General features: G+C 55.2%; 1 protein-coding gene across 1 annotated transcript in view; it reads left to right on the forward strand.

Annotated features, from left to right (window-relative positions):
• The window catches only part of LOC119593768 (putative sodium-coupled neutral amino acid transporter 11), a 33,715-nt gene that overhangs the window by 27,149 nt on the left and 6,267 nt on the right, over positions 1-299 (forward strand). Inside the window, exon 6 of the mRNA XM_037942785.1 lies at positions 26-170. Coding sequence (XP_037798713.1) covers positions 26-170 — 145 coding nt within the window. The remainder of the gene's footprint in view (positions 1-25; positions 171-299) is intronic.

Raw genomic sequence — 299 nt, forward strand, 5'->3', positions numbered from 1 at the left:
AATAAAAAGCTAACGACCCCCCAAGCCCGGCCACGCCCGACGCCTGGCAGTTCGGCGGCACCAACCTAGCCTCGGCCATCGGGATCATGAGCTTCGCCTTCATGTGCCACCACTCCAGCTTCCTCGTCTACGAATCTCTGGCGGACAACACGCAGGAGCGATGGAATAAGGTGGGTCCTCTGGAGGAGGGAGGCAGAAGGGCGATAGGAATTCGTGTGGATTGGCTGTTTTAGATGAGGGTGAGGAAAGCGTTGGGGCAGATTTCGTTTCATGTATTTTGTTTGACTGTTGTGTGCTTT

The sequence above is a fragment of the Penaeus monodon genome, chromosome 32 (genome assembly GCF_015228065.2).
Source record: "Penaeus monodon isolate SGIC_2016 chromosome 32, NSTDA_Pmon_1, whole genome shotgun sequence".
NCBI classification, from domain to species: domain Eukaryota; kingdom Metazoa; phylum Arthropoda; class Malacostraca; order Decapoda; family Penaeidae; genus Penaeus; species Penaeus monodon.